This window comes from Podarcis filfolensis (assembly GCF_964270895.1).
Source record: "Podarcis filfolensis genome assembly, chromosome: 6".
Taxonomy (NCBI): domain Eukaryota; kingdom Metazoa; phylum Chordata; class Lepidosauria; order Squamata; family Lacertidae; genus Podarcis; species Podarcis filfolensis.
The window spans coordinates 67,538,811-67,557,044 of record NC_139609.1 but is presented as its reverse complement, the minus strand read 5'-3'; the positions used below and the strand labels follow the sequence as shown (position 1 = coordinate 67,557,044).

The 18,234-nt window shown below is 44.8% G+C and overlaps 1 protein-coding gene across 1 annotated transcript in view; it reads left to right on the top strand.

Annotated features, from left to right (window-relative positions):
• ARL8A (ARF like GTPase 8A) overlaps positions 1-11,567 on the top strand; it is a 38,431-nt gene extending 26,864 nt beyond the window's left edge. Inside the window, exons 4-7 of the mRNA XM_083617639.1 lie at positions 2,801-2,894; positions 4,203-4,270; positions 8,783-8,853; positions 9,457-11,567. Of these exons, the coding sequence (XP_083473765.1) occupies positions 2,801-2,894; positions 4,203-4,270; positions 8,783-8,853; positions 9,457-9,506 (283 nt within the window). The 3' untranslated portion in view covers positions 9,507-11,567. The remainder of the gene's footprint in view (positions 1-2,800; positions 2,895-4,202; positions 4,271-8,782; positions 8,854-9,456) is intronic.
• The last annotated feature ends 6,667 nt before the right edge of the window (positions 11,568-18,234 follow it).

The following is an 18,234-nucleotide window of genomic DNA, read 5'->3' as shown; positions in this document are numbered from 1 at the left end:
TGGCTCTCCAGATGTTGTTGAACTACAACTCCATAAATCCATTCTTTATTTCTTATAGAATGGCACAATGACTCCATTGGATCCTACCTGCCTTTGAACCATAAGTGAGTGCCCCTGCTCTGAGGGTTACTGCACACACAAAAAACCACTGGATGGCTGCACTTAAGCTACACTGTACCAAATAAAGTTGCAAATAAAGCACCGCTTCTGCATCAGGCCACTTTTGACACAAAGGGTTGCTTGTGGAATCTGATTAACTGCATGGAAGGCAGGAGGAGGAGGAGGAAGGTTCTTCAGGCAGCCGTTCAGTTCAAACCCTCACTGTCAGTAGGCTGTGGGGCAGGGCAGGGCCTTTTATTGACAGCTGCAGACTTCTGTGCTGTCTCTGAAAGATCTCAGTGTCCTTGGCTGACTCTTCAGTTCCTGCTGGTGCTGCTTTTTGTGAAACCCTCTTTATTCCTTTGAGTACCTGGTACGGGTGGACGGAATAACCTTCAGCCATTCTGCTGCTCTCCTCTCTTGGGCTGAAATAGAGCAAGACAAAGTATTTCTGTAGCGCCTCTGCCAAAGGGCCAGGCTACACCTGATTATATGTACGCCTTTTAAAAACGAGCCAATTGTGTTTTGAAGAATAGCACCTTCAGGGAGTGAAGAGCAGCCAGGTGGGGGGCAATTTTTGGTAGGAAACTGGCACAAGACTCTGATCTGGAGATTGCCTGGTGAGTGACTGGAAAGGATTGAATTTCCAGTGGTCAGGGAATGTGGCTTCATTGCCTTGTATTGTTTCTTCCTTTCCCCGTGTCTACTAGAGGTAGAGAGAGGTTGAAAAAACAACCAAGCAAAATTCATTAATTCTAACATTTATTCAAGCCATAGATTTTAATATATATTTATTTTTAGCAAAAAAAACCCCTTGGGATTCCTTAGAAAGCTGCCATATACCAGGTCAGGCTGTTTGTGCATTTAGCCTAGAATTGTTTGTTCTCACTAGCAGCAAATTTCTTTAAGCTGAGATGCCGCAGATTTGAACCCAGGATCTTCTGCATGCAAAGCATGGGCTCTACCACTGACCTGCGATTCCTCCTCAAAGTACATGCGCAGGCTACACAGCCTTGACTATAAGCTGGTTTCTATGCCATGTTTTGGAGAAGACGTGTGTTGGTATAGACAGTTGGATACTAGTATTCATAGACAGGTGATTTTTGAAAAGGAAGAAGTCTGCTCCAAGAAGCAGTTACTTTCCTTGAGAGTCGGATGCTTTTATGATCTCAATTTTTCAGAAGCATCTTCTCTCTCTGAGGCCCCCATTCATAAGAATATTTAATTACCTTACCAGATTGCAGGGTTTGGTCTTCTAAACATGAAATGCGTGCATTAAAAGCTATATTATGTGTACCTCAAAAGCTATATACACACAAATGTAGGGTGAAGGGAAGCCTTTATCCCTTCAGAACTGTTAAAAGGGGTATATAGTGTCTTCAATATACATGGCACTTTGCAAAAAAACAAAAGCAGAAAATATAGGTGCTTCTTCCAGATAGCTTGTACATGGCACTTAAGGGGTGGCTTACATAATTCAGCAGAAACTGGGGAATGGCAGAAACCAGCATGTACAAAATAGAGGCTCTTTAATTTCCTTAGATATGGGCTTCTGCGTGCTTCATACCATATTCTTGGCACTTCTCAGCTGGGCTTACCTTGATGGCCACTGCCAATGACCAGAGGCAATACAAGCTGGGCTCAGTTAGAAACCCCGTACTGTGTATGCTGTTTCAGTTGCAGAAGTATTTCCTTGTAGATTTCCACATTATCGAATGCTTCTCAGATGTTCTGTGCTTGTTCAATATCTACTATAACATAAAAACTCCATGTAGGAAATCTGCACACCGCGTCCCATATTCCCTGCCTGCTGGCTTTCTAGGTGAGCCAGCCTAGCACATTTTGCCCGATGAATAATTTAACATAGATGCGGTTTGCCAAGCTCCTGCTGAGCAGCTGAATTGTTGCATTGCACAAGAACACCTTGCAGCTTCTTGTGTTGAGCATTGGAGGCACTCTGGAAAAGGGAAGGGATAAGGATTGCCCATTAAGGTAGTGGCACAAGCAGCAATTTGTGTGCCACAAGAAATCAGAACTGGCAGTGGCAAGGGCATTATTCCTATGGCGGCTTAGGAATTTGGTAATAGATGGTCAGTGGGTCTAAGGATCCAAACCCTTCGTTATGCTGAATGCCCCTCTAACACAAAACCAAGTATCTTGAACAAAATATTTTCAGCAGACTCCAACCGCCCCTTCCCCAACTTCTAGCTCTCTTGAATTTAACCATATGTTGGCAGATGGCTGATAAAAATCTTAAACTTAATCCCACCTGTATGAATCTGCTCTTTGTGCTTTGCACTGTTCAGTGAAAATCAGTCTATCCCCATCCCCAGGCAAAAAATATCAACATAAATTACAAAACCAAACCCAACACTAGCCCTCTCACCTGTTTATATGAAGTTTGCAAACCAAAAGGATTTCTACAAATTTTGACTGATGTGTAGCATTATGGTGGCCACACTGAAAGTATGTGGTCTCAGAATTGCAATTCCCCCTACTTATGGGATGGGGAGAGTAATTGAACCTAATGCAAGGTAGTGGTTAGTTAGGACCCTATATTCAGCGACTGAGACTCAAATGAAGATTCAAGATAACCCACTTTGCTTTCTGGAGATTGCTCTCCTACTCTGGTTTGGCTACTCCATGCAATAGCACCTGTAGCTTCTTGACCTCAGTGCTAATATAGTTGATTTCATTCCAGATACATGGTAGATGCTGCAGACCAGGAGAAGATTGAAGCCTCAAAGAACGAACTTCACAACCTGCTTGATAAGCCACAGCTCCAGGGCATCCCTGTAAGTTGCTCCAGTTCTGGAGAGAGGCTAAGTGAGCAAACAGATCCATATGAGTGTGTACTGGATCATAACTAGCAGTGGGTAATTATCGGCAAGCCTTCCAGACCAGACTCTGGATTAAATCCTTCCTCTGTATTTGCATGCTTTGCTCTGCTGGACAGTGTCGTTGGGATGTCTCTTTTCCAAGATATGAAAGGTTTGGTTAGAACAGGGAAACTGTTTAGAATGCGATATAGAAAATTTATTACTGCACCATTTGGAAGAGATAAAGGACACACCACTTGCCGTTGTTATCTTAATGCTGTGAGTCCTTGAGGGTACAGTGTATGTGAGTTTGAGGTGAGAAAGTCTGTTGTTGTTGTTGTTGTTTAGTCGTTTAGTCGTGTCCGACTCTTCGTGACCCCATGGACCAGAGCACGCCAGGCACTTCTGTCTTCCACTGCCTCCCGCAGTTTAGTCAGACTCATGTTTGTAGCTTCGAAGACACTATCCAACCATCTCGTCCTCTGTCGTCCCCTTCTCCTTGTGCCCTCCATCTTTCCCAACATCAGGGTCTTTTCCAGGGAGTCTTCTCTTCTCATGATGTGGCCAAAGTATTGGAGCCTCAGCTTCACGATCTGTCCTTCCAGTGAGCACTCAGGGCTGATTTCCTTAAGAATGGATAGGTTTGATCTTCTTGCAGTCCATGGGACTCTCAAGAGTCTCCTCCAGCACCATAATTCAAAAGCATCAATTCTTCGACGATCAGCCTTCTTTATGGTCCAGCTCTCACTTCCATACATCACTACTGGGAAAACCATGGCTTTAACTATACGGATCTTTGTTGGCAATATTCCATCCATGAAATGGGAAAATACCCTTGTTCTGCAAAGTCCGTCTGCCACCAGTGAATCTGAAGTCCTTTTCAACATACGTTGCAGCTGAGCGCAACAAAAAAAAAGCTTATTAGAGAATAGGAAAATATGTAATTGACATATTTGGCTAGGTTTTTGTTTTTTGAAACCCTGCTGATCTTAATTTCACCAGTGTTTTCCTTGTATTCAGGAACTGACCGTGTAGTTTGAAGCTCTTGTGTTCCATCTGTTGTCACTGTGATGTAGACCTGGCTTTTCTGATTCCATGCTTAGAAGAAGTTCCCCTGGATTATAAAGAAATTATTTGCTTCAAGGGTGTCAGTTCTATTAAAAACATGGCTATATAGGGTTTATTCATCATAACCAATGGAGCCACCCTTGGTTGATGCAGTGGTAGATGCGAGCTGCCTAAGTGAGCCGTGGACTGAGAGATCTACCCTCTTCTCTTTCTCAGGTCCTTGTTCTTGGGAACAAGCGAGATCTGCCTGGTGCCTTGGATGAGAAGGAGCTCATTGAGAAGATGTAAGTATTTGCTGTTAGGACTTGGAGTTACAGGTATTTGCTTACTGTGGGCTTTTGCATCTCAAAAAGAACCATTGTTGAGTTTGACTGAGGCATTCACATTGATTAATTGGTTTTCGTACACACAAGTCGGTTTAAGAGTTTGGGAAATTGGATCTGGATATGTTTGATGTGGTTGAAAGATCATAATCCTAGATCACAGCAGCATTCTTGAATGAATCAGAAGTCCTATACATTTTGTTGCCCATTGCCGAATCTGCATGCGTCTCCCTCAGTGATGTGGAAAGTGAAATTTTCTGCACTGCTTTTCTGCAGAAAAGTGTTTCATAAGTTCATTAATAACAATGAATGCATGACATTTGCAAATGTGATATTAGGCAAGCAAGTTTCTAGCTTTGTTTGCTGAATGCAAGTAAAAGAAGCATTCTGTATTAGATCACTGTCTTGGGCTTCAGAAAAAAATCCAGTGCAAATCACCCTACCTTGAATTCAAAATTTTTCCAGAAAACCTGCATCACTGCCCCCATCTCCATCTTTTGCCATATCAGAATCAGTAGTAGTTTATAAATCTGCAAATAACCAATAACATAAATTGCTGGAAGAGAGCTAGTGCTTGTATGAAGCTCTCTTAAGGGGCAGGTATGACCTCATGCTCTGTCAACACTGGCAAGGCTGCTGTAGGATTGCTTTAGTGCTGCTGCATTTCTGACTGCTCACTTATTTCCCTCAGACATGCACATGTTTCCAGCAGATGAGAGGCTGCTACCAAGTTACTGAAAAAGAACTAGGCCAAGGCATCTATTTCTCCAGCTGTAAAAATCTTCAGTAATTTGGATCTCTTGCTGCATTCCTTAAAGGGGAAATTTGCTGTTACGACAATGGGGAGACATCTGCTTGTTTTTTAAGGCTGCTTTGAACTCATAGGTCTGGTCCCCCGCCACCCCCACACGGCTGGGCTATGCAGATCTTTAATTCCTTTCACAAGGTTATGGCATAAATTCCAGACGGGTAGCTGTTACAGTCTGCTGCAGGAAAAACAGCATGGAGTCTTGTGTTGCCCTTTTAAAGCCTTTCATATTTATTGTGGCACTAGCTTTTGTGGACTAGAGCCAGCTTTGTCAACTGCATGAAATGTTTTTCTCAGTAGAGAGTGTGTGGAAATAACACACACACCGGTTGTCATAGTATTATCACCTACATTTCTAGCTATGCCAATTCAACTCTTGTTTTGGGGAGAAGAAATCCACAGCTCCACAGATGCAGTATAATCAAACTCACTTAGAAGATTCTAGTCCTGGTGTTTCATATTAGAGTAGTTTGAAGTAGCTTTGTAGACATGTTGACTTTCTCTCAGTGTGTTCTGAGAGAGTTCTCCCTTAGGTTTCCGAGTGCTAATCATTTCTGTGTCGAAATTATGTCTGTGCATTTTCATATATAGAGCCAGATCTGTTTATCTTATGTGGGCAGCAGAAGGGCATTATCAAGAGGTCATGGCAATGATAACCAACGTGATACCCTCCAGATATTGCTAGCCTACAAGTCCCATCACCCCGACCATTGACCATGCTGTCTGGGGCTGATAGGAGGTGGATTCCAACATTATCTAGAAGGCACCTTATTTCTGGACTGTGGGTATATGTTGCACTGGAAGTTGAGCAGTTGAATAAACATCCAATAAACATTGATAATATTAGGTTTGGTAATAGTGTTGCTTGAGTGGACTTGGCACCTGTATTTGTCGTAAGGCATAGCCCCATTTTTTCTTTCTTTCTGGCAGATAGGTATTTAAGATTGGGGTGATGTCTTCTAATGATGACATGACTACCACACAAGGAATACAGTTGCCCATGATGTCCTGTAGTTCATTGATAAAACATGTTGGAGAGGGTCTCACTTGGAGCTGTAGGTGGCAACAGTTGATGTTCTGTCACTTTCTTTAGTGGGCCTTTTTTCTCATGGGTCTAGATGATAATGGTGCTGTTGTTTCTCAGGGAGAGGTGAGGCATTTGGGCACAAGAGATAGCATTGCTCAAAGTGGGCCATGAATGTGTTGGCATAATATGGAACTATGTGTGTACTCACAGCATTGCCACTGACCTGAAGGGCCAGGAAGTCTAAAAATCTAATATAATTGTGGGTGAGCACAAAGTAGCAAACCCTGGTGACTGGATGTGCTTGGCACCCTGTTGTCTTGGCATTGGTAAGTTGTCTGGCTGTGTCCCATTCTTGGGCTCCATATTATGTTATTTGGGGAGTGTTATTGCCGTCTAGGGCTGGGCAATATCTGGTTTTCAACATCGCAATATATCACCAGCTAAACATCACGATAAACCGAAGTATCATGATGCCTGAAATAAGGATGAAACTATGTAGAGGCGAATGGGGTGATGTCTTGGCAACTGCTGATACTTAGGAGTACTTAAGTACATTTTTACTTCCCTTTAACATACTGTTACAATGGGGTGGCAGGAATCATGAGAGAAGCGATGACCAGCTTCACAGTTTTTCATGATTTGGGATATATTGCCAGGTCAGATACTATGAAACGGTTATCACGATGTTGACTACAAACCAGTTTTGGACAATATATCTCCATATTGCCCAGCCCTATTGCTTCTTGAGTTAATTACAGCCCATGACAAATCCACCAGTGAACACCCTGGCAATCATGGATGCAGAATGTGCCCAAGTGGTATAGAAGAGTACAAGCCTTCAGGAATATTTCCCCTCTTGGCAACACAGCAGGTCTGGCTACAAACTTCAGTATTGTGCATTTTACATAGGAATGTCAGAGGTGTACAATGAGCCTTGTGGTTTACAGTGCTTTTTCCTCTGTACATAGGGTGCAGTGCAAGGAAGAACTTATGTGTCTGACAGGCTTAAGCTGTGAAAGCTTAAGCCATGCCTAGTGATTTGCCTGTCTCTTAGGTGCCATAGGACACATTTCCATTTCTGTTGGATCGATGATTGATATGGAGCTTCAGAATTTGTTTAAGTTTTAGTGGAAATGCAAAGAGCCGAGGAAATCTTGGACTTGATATCAGGTTGTTGTTGTTTTTCTTTTTTAAAAAAAACCCCAACACCCTTGGAGCCTTGTGATGTACCACAGGGTGGCGCCAAAGGCAGGCCAGTGTTTTCATCTTTCCTTTTTATGGTTCTGGCTGGATAATGTGATTGAACGGAGGTCTAGGAATTTCATGATTGTCACGTGCTAAAATGAAAACAAAGCTTGGTTCAAGGCGAGCATTTTGGAAGATTAGAAGGGAACTGGAGAGAGGAAAAAGAAGATTCTCAAATGTGTTATGTGTATAAGACCTAGACAGGAGTTGTGCTATCCTTCTCCCCTGCTATTTATCTACCAGGGTTAACATTTTGATAACTTGCCTCCAGCAGTAATAACCCCCCTGTTCACCACTGAGGAGATCGAGCTGAGGTGCTTTGTCCACATGGGGCTGCTGTTTGGGGCTAGCTTTGCTGGCTAAACCAAAAACTGGAGTCACCAGCTCCCCTCCTGTCAAGCCCCTTCCCATTGTCTTTCCTGACAATGTATACACATTGTCACATGCTGTTGTGTGCTTTTGCACAGCAGCACCTTTCCCGAGGAGTGGGCGCTGTTACCCAATGCCCTGGGGCGGCATTGGAGTGGGGAGAATAAAAAATGAAAAAACTGAATTTCAGCTTTTATTGGAGGGGAAAGGAAAGCAGCTGACGGTCTGAAATATATTGCTAAAGAAACTCTGAATAGAAACCCAAGTCGATGGCAAAATAGGATAGAGATATGCAGACGAAGTGCGGATTTTGTTTAGTTTTATAGAAAAGGGCCAGCTTTTATCTTGACTACTATAACTAAATAAACAAAATTGCAATGCAATAGCACTGGAGTTCCCGAAGGAATTAAAGAGGAATAAAGACAGGTGACAGGAAATGTTGGTTTTGTGAGGAATAGATACATATAGATACATTACATCTTGTGAAAATGTTGGATAACCTAGAAATAATAGGTTGACGGTAGCTGTCTATTTGGGTGAGCTCAGACAGTCTTCTGAGAGAATGAAGTACAGTCATACTTCTGGTTACAGCCGCTTCAGGTTGGGTTTTTTTGGGTTATGGACCGCCAAAACCAGGAAGTACTGGAACGGGTTACTTCCGGGTTTTGGCGGTCGCGCATGCGCAGAAGCGCTAAATCACAACCCGCGCGTTCGCAGACATGGGTTGCGAACGCTGTGGGTTGTCAACGTGCATCTTGCACGGATCACATTCGCAACCCCAGTGTCCACTGTAATGCCTTCCAGACCCTCCATATATCCATGAGTGGGTGTTGGAATCCACATGTATAGGCCCCCATTGGATTGTAAGTGGGATATTATACATGGGACTAGCAGGAAAAGGTACAGGAGTCACTGCTGCAGGGAGGGAGGTACGTTTTGCCCATTTCATTGTGGATACCTTTCTCTGTATGCAGTGCTTTCCCCAAGGAAGCCTGATATTCTTGTGCTTCTGTTTTTCCTGCAGGAACCTGTCTGCCATCCAGGACCGAGAGATCTGTTGCTATTCAATCTCTTGCAAAGAAAAGGACAATATTGGTGAGTGTAGAAGGGAAGGGGGAGGTTGCAGGGTCAGAGTGCCTGACAATTTTAAGGGGAATGGTTGGGGCTTGAATGCACAGTGACACCAAGACTGCCCATGGGGAGATCTCTCCTTATGCTCTTTGGCTCTCCTGTGTTTTGAGCACTGTGGGACTGATTCTGTGATGGCACTGAATGCCCCCGGGGTCTGCCCCCTCCATAAATAATTAGGGGCGCAAGAAAGCTTTGTGTAGGCCCAGATGTGGAGAAACTGTGACCCTCTGAGTGTTGGTGAAATACAGCTGTTGTTTTCCTTGCCTGTTGGCCATGCTGGCTCAGGCTGGTTGGGATTGGAGTCCAGTAACACCTGGAGGACCACACGTTCCCCACCCCTGTTGAAAGCCATGGTAGAGAAAAAGTTCATTCACATGCAGAGGTCATTCCCTTCAGGACAACATGTTGGGCTGCTGGCAGCAGGGCTACAGAAGTGAATCATGAGCTCAGCTCATAATTTGATAATCTCCTGTGAGGCCCCTGTGTGTTTCCCTTACCTCTAGCTAAGCAGCTCACTGCAACTTCTATTTTTCATGATGGTCATTAACCGTATCTTGTGTTTGACAGACATCACCCTACAGTGGCTTATTCAGCACTCAAAATCCCGGCGAAGCTGAGAGCCCTTTGGCCAGGTCTTGGATCGGGAAGATGCCATTGTAAAAGCCCAAACGCACCTCCTCCTTTCTCTTCCCCCATCTCCTGCTCTTTCCAACCCTCTCGCCCACCTCCCTCTCCCTAGATGGGTATTTTTAGGGGACCCCAGATTCCTCTTCTGCTGAGATTGAACTCCTGTTTTTATTGTAAAGAAACTGTCTGCCTCCTCCCCCTCCCCCTTGCTCCTTACTCTGGTTTTGGCACTGTTCTGTTGTCGTCGGTGTGTGTACAGTATATATATATATATGTATATATATTTTAATTTTTTAATTTAAGCAATTTTGCTGTTATTAAATGGGGCCTGTGAGCTGTCGCAGGGGGTGGCGCGGGTGGGGCAGCAGCAAATGGATGGGGTGGGGAAAGTACCAAACGCAGTATTGGGAATGTTACGAGCAGTCAGGGGCAGTTGGAATCTTGCTGGAGGGGACCCTGGCTTTGGGCAGTATCTTCCCCCAAGAGACCTCCTTCTTTTCCACCTCAAGCCCCTCCCTTCTCCTTCTGCAACAGGATCCAGGGGTCTCTCCCCTCTCTGCTGCCCCAAGCTGCTCAGCACTATGGTTAGGGGATGAGCCCCTGGGAAAGGTTCATAGAGCAGTATTGTTCATGGTCTGAGATTATAGAGGAGTGTTGGTGCCATCTCTTCCTCCTGCCCAGTGTCCACTGAGCCCTGGGGAGCAAATTCTTCCCAGAGGACAGATGTTGAATCTTCTGGACATGAGCTTTGGCTCCTACTCAGCTTGCTCCCCCAACCCCCCCCCCCCCCGTATCATCTCCCTCTGCGCCCTGCCTGATGAACTGGCATGCCTGGTGGATGCTGGGCACTCACGCTTTGCAGCCTTTGTGCTCACCTTCTTCTCGGTCTGGTGTCTTTCTCTCGGTCAGCACCTGAACAGAACTAGGCAGTGGATGATGCACATCCCTTGACTGTGTGAAGGCAGAATAATTGCCCAGGGTTCTGTGTGCTGCCAGAGCAAGATAGCAGATCTGGAGAGGTCTGGGTTTCTCATGACCCTGTTCCTGGGCCTCCCACTCATGCCAAACGCTTGCGGCCTGCTCAGCTCATGAGGGACAGTGGGAGGAGACATCTATGCAAGAGTTCCCTTCAAAGCCCTTTGGACAAGGCATAAGGCGCTTCCCTCAAATCCTATATCCCACTGCTGCAAATTTCAGAGTGGAGGACATAGCGGGTAGGAATTGTGCTCTGCCCAGTTTGGAGGTGTTTCTGCAGGCCGCAGCCTAGTCCTTAGGAGCGAGGGCTGCCCTCAGTTTCCTAAGCTTCAGCATGTTCCCCTCCTTGAGCCCAGGGCTTGAGCATACACACTTGCCTGTCCCTCAAGTTAGGGTGTGAGGCTTTGGTCTTGGGTAAAACCAGTGGAGTAGAAGGAGGGCGTTCTTGTTCTCTCAAGCGCACACGAGGCTGTGTGTGAGACGCTTTGCTTCACACCCTACTGGGCAATAGGGTGCTTGAGTTTATAGGTAAAGGGCTGTGGTAGCAAGGAGGAGCTATTCCTGGTCAGGGGTATTAATCCAGCCTAGCGGAGTTGGCAACTGCCCTGTGTTGGTGTTTGCTCACCTGGAATCTACAGCAGCCTCAACAGGGTCCAGGAAGGGGGTCATGGGAAGGATCATTAAAAGGCTTTGTATGCTAGCCCCCTTGTCTCCCTGTGAAGGGCAGCAGGCTGCATGTGGCCGTGTCTTCCCCGTCCCACTTAAGCTTTGGACAGGTGTGAGACTGCAGGGCCCTTCCTGCCCTTGCCTGGCCCTATCCTGCACGGAGCTGCTCCCTTCAGGGCGGGAGGGGGGGCTTTCTAACTGCATCTTTCCCCCTCCTCTTTTCTCATTTTCACAGAATTGCACAAGGAGATATTTTACTTTTTTTAATTTAATGAATTGTAAAGTGTCATTATTCCTTTTTTAAAATATATTTTTGGCTCATTTTTTGACCTTCTCTGTTGGGAAATGAATCTTGTAACAGTACATTTTTTGCCTCCTAAATAACAATAAATTAACAATTTTGTGTTGGTGGTGGTTGCATTGTGAACTTATTTCCTCTTAACTGGTTCGTCGTCTCTCTCACTCACTTTATTAGAGCCTGCTCTGCTTCAAACTCAGCTGATCAGCCTTCTTTTCCCAGTGGCACCTTCATGGCCTTGGGGCACAGCTTCTACAGGATGAAGGCAGCAAACCAAGGAAATCGGAGTTTATCTTTGGAGGCTTGCAAATGTAATTCTCGTATGTTTAGATGTGCTCACCTGCCAGGATTCATGTTTGGCAAATTGCCCGCCACACCCACACACTTACATGTACACCCGCTGATAGGGACTGAACTGGCTAGGGCTTGCCCATTTTGGGGTGACAGCGGACACCTTACAGGAGAAGTCAGTGCATTGCGTAGCAGCAGTGAAAACGACAAGTGCAGTTGAGAATTATTAGGCAAGGAAATGGAAACAAAGCCGTCGCTAACAGAAATCTTTAGCTAGATTAGATAAATCTGTGGTGTAGTTGCATTTAGAGTATTGCGAACAATTACTATCACCGCATCTTAAAAAGGACATTGCTGCACCAGAAAAGAACAAGCATAATTCTTGGGGCTGTGTTATGCTGCTTGGGAACAAAAGCAAACGTGAGGCCCCTTGGTTTTTGGTTTTTTAAAATATAGTAACTAAACAAGTCCACAAGGTAGCTTTATAAATGATGTGGAGCAGGGGTGGCCAGTATGCCCTCTGGAACCCTTCAGCCCCTGCCAGTGTGACCAATGGTCAGCAGTAATGGGACTTGAAGTCCAGCAGGTGTCTTGAGGACACCATGCTAACTGACCCTGATATAGGGAATTAGAACAGGCACCCCCAACCTTCAGCCCTCCAGATGTTTTGGACTACAATTCCCATCATCCCTGACCACTGGTCGTTCGCTAGTGATCGTGGGAGTGATTGTGGCCAAAACATCTGGAGGGCCGCAGGTTGGGGATGCCTGAGTTAGAACATGGGCTCACTCAATGAAATTGGCTAGCAGTAGCTAGGAACAGACTAGACCAAAGGAGGCAGTATTTCATATAATGCCTTAGTTTAACTTGTGGAATTCACTGCCAACAGCTGTCTGGCCAGTAGCTTAAAGCTGTACACAAATTAATAGAAGAGTAGGTCTATCAACAGTTTTTCATGATAGTGCAATAGAACCTCCCTTGTAACTTTTGTGGATGTATTTGTACTTGGAAGCATAATCCTGAACTAGCTGGGACCTCAGTCTGCTATTTCATATCTCTGTGTATCTCCTAAATGCTGTTGCAATTTCCCCAATTGCAGACTTAATTGTGTAGCTTTTTCACATGGGGAAGACGGCAAATGGCTTTTATATTCCTGAAGGGAACATAAGACAGGCTTGTTTTCACAGCACTTACCTCTTTACTTTCCATCTTTTGGGAATACCAGTGCTGACAGTATTTCCTTGCAGTTAAACCTATCCAAGCTACAGTAAATCTAGGGGAGAGAGTGGCTTGATGGAACAGGAATAGCATGTGGGCATAACTGCCTCTCTTTAAATGCAATGTGCCAATATAGCCTGAAGGGGAGGTGGAGAAATATGTACCACCTACACATCACAAACCATGAATTCAGGATTATATGCATCAGCAGTTCCTGTCCAGCTTTTCTCATGCTTACATTTCTCAGTACAAGAATATCATTTTGACTCGACCACTTTTGTCCTAGTAGTAAAGGAGTAAGCAGGCCTGTTTGCTAGACCGAATGGAGAAAAACATCTGCAAGTAGCATCACACATGTACCTGGTGTGTCCTGTCAACCTTGTGCCCACTATTGCTGCAGGCAGAGTGGCTAGCCAGTATCATTAATACTGGAGATGAAGTTATGGCCAAGAAGGGGGTGAGTGTCATTCAGCAGGGACAACAAGAACTCTGGAGTGAATGAGCTGATGGCATTTTTCTGGAAGTGAAGACAGTGCAATTGTATTAGTCTCTAAGGTGCATTGCACTTTGCCAAAAACATGTTCATGTTGCTGCAGGCTAATACTGCTGCCTTTCTGGAATTTTGATTATCTCAGTAACTTCTTTCTTGTATACCAAGCAGACTTGAAAATTCTAGTGAGGACCAATCATTTGACATTTAATTTGTGTGTCTTTTATTTGAGTTCAGTTTTGGGTCCATGGTAACTTCAGAATGAAATCTAAGAATTGCTATTCTGCACCAGGCCAAAGATCCCCATAACTTAACACTGTCTCTAGCAGTGGCCTGCCTGATGTCCCTGGGAAAATCAACCATCCATCCCTTTGCTGGCAGTTTACAGGTATATGGCCTCTCGTGTGGAGGTGATCGTTCAATGACAGACCTATTTTCCATCCTGTTTTCTTTATCCAGTGGTTTTCAGGCTTTTGATACTCAGAAATTGTTTCCACATTGCTTGTATGCTGGGGAACCGTTCACAATGGTAGCTCTGTTTGCTGCTTAAAATTAGGACACACTTTCTTGGTCATATGTGTGAGCAGTGGCCAGGACTCTTGTATCCCTTGAGTCTATATGCTTATAAAAATGTCCAGTGCTCCCCAGTGGTTGTGGAGTGCAGTGATGGGCAAAGGAATCTTGGTCTTGTGTGGCAAAGTTTCATAAGTAATTTGAGGGTGATTGGGCTGGTGGTTTTCAAAGCCCATTTTGGTTTGGTATTGTAAATAATAATTTTATTATTGATACCCCACCCATCTGGCTGGGTTGCTCCTGTAAAGTACAAAACTCCAAACACAATTCAACTGCCTTCTCTTTGTCCTTATGTAAACCGCATAAGGTGTGCACCAGCTGCATACACAGAACAGTTTAAATTGGATTTCATGTCCCTGTGATGTCCTCATCCTCGTGGCAGTCTATACTTTCCCTCCATTTGATTTGGATTTTTCGGATGTGCATATGATGCAGTAAGGAAAACAACAAAATGAAATTGCATGCTAATATGTACTGTGTGGGCATATTTATTTTATGCAGGTGGTGACCTTTTGCTGGGTCCCTTCTATCACTACACCCACTATTCCCATTGGTGAGGCACTACTTGTTGGGCTGCTGGGCACCACACAACATTTTGTTGTTGTTAGGACCTGTTTTGTACAGGTCTGGTATATCAGAAAACTATCAAAGATAAATTGAAAATGACTGAATTCACAGGTAAACAATTACCTGTACGCATGCCTACAATCAACCTCAGGGAACTCTGCGAAAGTGGGGAAGTAGATGCTGGCCACATGACCCGGAAGCTGTACGCCGGCTCCCTCGGCCAATAAAGCGAGATGAGGACCACAACCAGAGTCAGTCACGACTGGACCTAATGGTCAGGGGTCCCTTTACCTTTACTGAATGAGAGGATGGCTCAATGCACAGTGCAAATCATGACATCAAGCAGCTCTCGCTAGTATGAATGGGAAACGCAGAGAGTTCAATTGAAACCATTCATGTGGGCAAATGTGCATGAAAGTACACATGGAAAAATCAGGGCTGTGCAACCCCCATGTTTATTAAAACTGGTGTGTACGCAGCCACCATACCCAAACATCCCTGTCTGTCATTCTTTCATTCACTGTCCATTCTTAGGCTGCATGATGCTGATTCGGCCATCTGGCCCCTGCCTACTGGGATTGCCCCAGATCATCTCTTCTCCAGCAGCAGCTGCCTGGGCTCTAGTCCCTATTGGAAATGCCATCATAATGTGCTTGATGCTGTGTCTTGAACACTTGACTGAAGGGGGCAACCCTTTATGGCCCCAACATCTTTGAAATGTTAGACATGCTCCTTTCCTCCCCCCAAACCATTCTAGCCAGGCTCGATCTCTTTTCTTTCTCGTTTTTTCTTCTCCCTTCCCCACCCCCAGCTCCCTGACCAACCAGAACCCTTTGCAACAAGCCCAGCATTGTTCTCAGTTGGCCCTTGCTCAGGGTAAGCCAGCAGGGAAAGCACTGCATGAATAGCAGCTCCCATCCATTCTCTGCTGTCTTGTTACATATTCAGGTCACATCACCACTTAGGCTATGCACAAACCCCCTCACCCTCCCTGGCAGGGCGAGGATCAAGACAGTGGCCTCCTCTTACTCTCTGTCTCATAATTGTTCTGGGTTGCTTCACTTTGTTGGGACGATTTCTAATCCTCTTAATAGGACAGGACCCCCTGCTAGCAAAAGGCAGAGGCTATCTTCAGAATAGATAGTCTTTTGCCTTCTATGCAAACTGACCCAAAGGTGGACTGTTTAGTCCAAAGATTTTTCTCATATTCTGTCCTTTCGACCAATTCTGGGGGGTGGGAGTGGAGTGGAAGTGCCACACTACAGCCCTTGAGATTGCAAGCAGATTTTGCTGTGAGCAGTGAAACCTCGAGAGAGATGAGTGTGACTGCTTTAACACTAGTGTAAATTTGTAAGCAAGAGTGTGGTGGTAGAAAGCAGCAGTTTGAGCAAATCAAATCAAATGTTTTTGGCGAATGAAGGAACTAACAAAGAAGTTGAAAGAAGCAAGGAGTGTGTCCTCAGCAGCCATAAAAGACAATAAGTAAAGGCAGAAGATCGGCCAATAGCCACAAATGGCAGTGTGTCATCTCGCTCCAGAAACCACAGCAAACTGAGGAAAGCAACTTACATAGGTATTTCAGACAGGAAGACCATAAGTGCTAGAACGTGTCCCTAATAGATGTCACTCCAGAATGGGGCTCAAATGAGATCAGCCGCCAAAATAAATGCTCACCATAAAGGAAGACAAATTCCTGCAGCTATTTAGTTTTCCTTTGTTGATAAAACCTGAAAGTAAGGACACTGAAATCCCTACGGTAGTCTTTATTGATTTGAAACTTTGGGAGAACAAGCTGAAATTTACTGCATGCTACACACTGAAAGAGAATTATAGGAAAATGATTTGTAGATGGTATTTAACTCCAAGTACATGGGCTAAGATGTATAATATGGAATTGGATCTGTGTTGGAAATGTAAAGAAGTAGAAGGAACCATTTTTCATATATGATGGGCATGCAAAAAAGTTAAAGAATATTGGGAAATGATATATAATGAGATAAAAAAGTGTTTATAACAACTTCCCCCCAAAAACCTGAGGCATTTCTGCTAGGAATTGTTCAGACAGAGGTTCCCAGGAGTCAGAAAAAAATACTTATTTATGCAACAACAGCAGCTTAGGGTTTTTTTAGCCCAAAAATGGGAAGTGAGAGAGGTCCCTAGCAAGGAGGATTGGAAACTTAAGATGATAGAATATGCAGAGTTAGCAGGTCTAACAAGCAGAATAAGAGAACAAGATGAGCAGGTATTTAAAGAAGAGTAGAATTTTGTTCAGTATATTGAAAATGATTGCACAGTTAAAAAATGCTGATTTTAATAAATTTTAAAGTGAGAAAGGAAAATTGAATTTGATGAATATATCAAAATATGCAGGAATGGTGGATAAGTTAAATGAACCTTGGAAGGGGAGTGAGGGAAGTCAATGAACGTATGGTTATAAGAGATGTTTTAATTTGAAATGTAAAATTTGAAAATTTAATAAAATTATTATATAAAAAAAGAAAACCCCCACGGTCATCTTGGTTTTTGTATAGTTGGGCAGAACCTTGTGATCCCATACCATTGCGACTTTTCCTCTGTAGTGTCCAAACAGAGTTGAATGTGCACACAGTGAGTGTGAATCTCAGTAGGTCTGGTAAGTGTCCTTTGTGAATGGAGTGTGAACCCTCAAATGCTTCCCAGAATTTGCTGCAGCAGGTGGGAGGGTCTGTAGGCACTGGGTGACATTCTGCGGCAGACGTTCATGTCGAAAGGACTGTGATGCTAGAAAACCATTGTTTCGTAGCAAACAGAAATGCACTCTGAGAAAGCAATCTCATTGCATTCCTTTTCTACCCCGGTCACCACTGCAGTTTCCTCCTCTGTGATCTTCTCACCCTCTGGCCTTGCTGTTTCCCATATTTGAGCCAGGGATTGTGGGTGAGGACTTTGGCTGGCTCTGGTGGTGCTGAGCCTACAGCTCCCCGTTCTCCCCCACCCCCCAGAGATTAATCCTGTCTCCGGCAAAATGGTAAACAGTTTCAGAGCAAAAGGGCTTCCCCCATGCCTGTGCACACAGAGGAGAGCTGCGGCCTAGTCTGCTGACGAGAGAGAGAGCAGCCCTTGGGATACATACCAAGTGTGCCTACCCCAAGACTGCTCTTGTTTGCTAATGGGGGCAGCAATCCAAACATCACTTTCTTTGTACAAAGACAGGAGCTTTGTCTCCATGGCAGCAGTCCCAAGAAGGAACTGTGGGTGTCATTGCCTATACAAAGCCCTCACTGATCCCCTGTGTTGCAGCCCATCCCCTAGCAACTGCCTCCCTCTCGCAGTGGCGTTTACTGCTCCTGGGGGTGCAATCCAAAGACAGCAGAGAACAAGGCCCTTTAACAGTTCTGCACAAACAGAGCTGGGAGCCTCACAAACAGGGAAATGCAGGAGAGGCCTGAATGCAGGGGCTGCTGCAAACTGCTAGAATGAGTACAGGTGGACGATAGGTGAAGAGGCCTTTTCCTACTGTGCCAGACTGCTAGTGTGTCTCTTGCACAGAGGTGGGAGCCATTTGTCCTCCAGGAGTTGACTACAACTCCCATTGCCCCTGACCATTCACAGGAGCTGGGTCCATGGTGTGGGTTTTCCTGATTACCAGTGGGGTATGGTG